Genomic DNA, 1,331 nt, shown 5'->3' with positions numbered 1-1,331 from the left:
TGGAGAGAAACAAAATGAGAAACGGCACGAAGAATGACATTTCTGTGTGGACAGCATTGAAATGTAAAACAAAGAATAAGGACCTCCAAAATGAAACCAAGAAATAATAATGAGAATTTTTATTACAAGTAAATTGCAAACACTGGCCAGGAGTTTAATGTTTCCAAAACCATCCATTCATCAGTCTCCTCACTGCAGCCTTGAGCTCCTGGTTCCTCAGGCTGTAGATGAGGGGGTTCAAGGCTGGAGGCACCACCGAGTACAGAACTGACAGGGCCAGATCCAGGGATGGGGAGGAGATGGAGGGGGGCTTCAGGTGAGCAAATGTGCCAGTGCTGACAAACAGGGAAACAACCGCCAGGTGAGGGAGGCAGGTGGAAAAGGCTTTGTGCCGTCCCTGCTCAGAGGGGATCCTCAGCACAGCCCTGAAGATCTGCACATAGGAGAAAACAATGAACACAAAACAGCCAAAACCTAAAGAGGCACTAACTGCAATGAGCCCAAGTTTCCTGAAGTAGGAGTGGGAGCAGGACAGCTTTAGGATCTGAGGGATTTCACAGAAGAACTGGCCCAGAGCATTGCCATGGCACAGGGGCAGGGAAAATGTACTGATTGTATGTAGGAGAGAGTTGAGAAAGCAACTGGCCCAGGCAGCTGCTGCCATGTGGGCACAAGCTCTGCTGCCCAGGAAGGTCCCGTAGTGCAGGGGTTTGCAGATGGACACGTAGCGGTCGTAGCACATGATGGTCAGGAGGGAAAGCTCTGCTGAGATAAAAAAGGCAAAAAAATAGAGCTGTGCAGCACATCCTGTGTAGGAGATGGTGGTGGTGTCCCAGAGGGAATTGTGCATGGCTTTGGGGACAGTGGTGCAGATGGAGCCCAGGTCGCTGAGGGCCAGGTTGAGCAGGAAGAAGAACATGGGCGTGTGCAGGTGCTGGCCGCAGGCTACGGCGCTGATGATGAGGCCGTTGCCCAGGAGGGCAGCCAGGGAGATGCCCAGTGTCCTGGTTTAGGACAAATTAGGGGAAATCTCCAAAAGGGATCTCCCTAAAAAAAAACCTCCAACCACCCCTCCCCCAATACCGGGTTCGGGAAGGAATTCCTCGGAGGAGCACAGTGGAAAACAAAACCTATTTATTAACAAATAACAAAAGAACACTCCCCAACACAAGAAAAGAAAAGAAAACCAGGCAGTGCTGTGGAGGGCGCTGAGCTTCTCTCGCAGACTCCGGGGGTCCTGGACGTCCCAGGTCAGGTCCGAAGCCGGTCCAATATCTTCAGGGGAGGGTAAGAAAGAGGGAACGAAAGAAAAAGAAAAAGGGAAAAAAAAA

The 1,331-nt window shown here is 50.9% G+C and overlaps 1 protein-coding gene across 1 annotated transcript; it reads right to left on the bottom strand.

Annotated features, from left to right (window-relative positions):
• Window positions 1-154: 154 nt before the first annotated feature.
• Window positions 155-994, bottom strand: LOC121339973 (olfactory receptor 14J1-like). The gene has a single exon (XM_041412256.1). The coding sequence runs from the start codon at window positions 917-919 to the stop codon at window positions 155-157; it is 765 nt and encodes a 254-aa protein (XP_041268190.1). The 5' UTR covers window positions 920-994.
• Window positions 995-1,331: the final 337 nt, after the last annotated feature.

The sequence above is a fragment of the Onychostruthus taczanowskii genome, unplaced genomic scaffold, assembly GCF_017590055.1.
Source record: "Onychostruthus taczanowskii isolate IOZ18803 unplaced genomic scaffold, ASM1759005v1 scaffold3896, whole genome shotgun sequence".
NCBI lineage: Eukaryota > Metazoa > Chordata > Aves > Passeriformes > Passeridae > Onychostruthus > Onychostruthus taczanowskii.
The sequence above is the reverse complement of the archived record's forward strand: the minus strand, read 5'-3'. Positions and strand labels throughout refer to the sequence as shown.

Coding starts and splice junctions, on each gene's coding strand:
- LOC121339973 (XM_041412256.1), bottom strand. CDS start 919: ATGTTCTTCTTCCTGCTCAACCTGGCCCTCAGCGACCTGGGCTCCATC.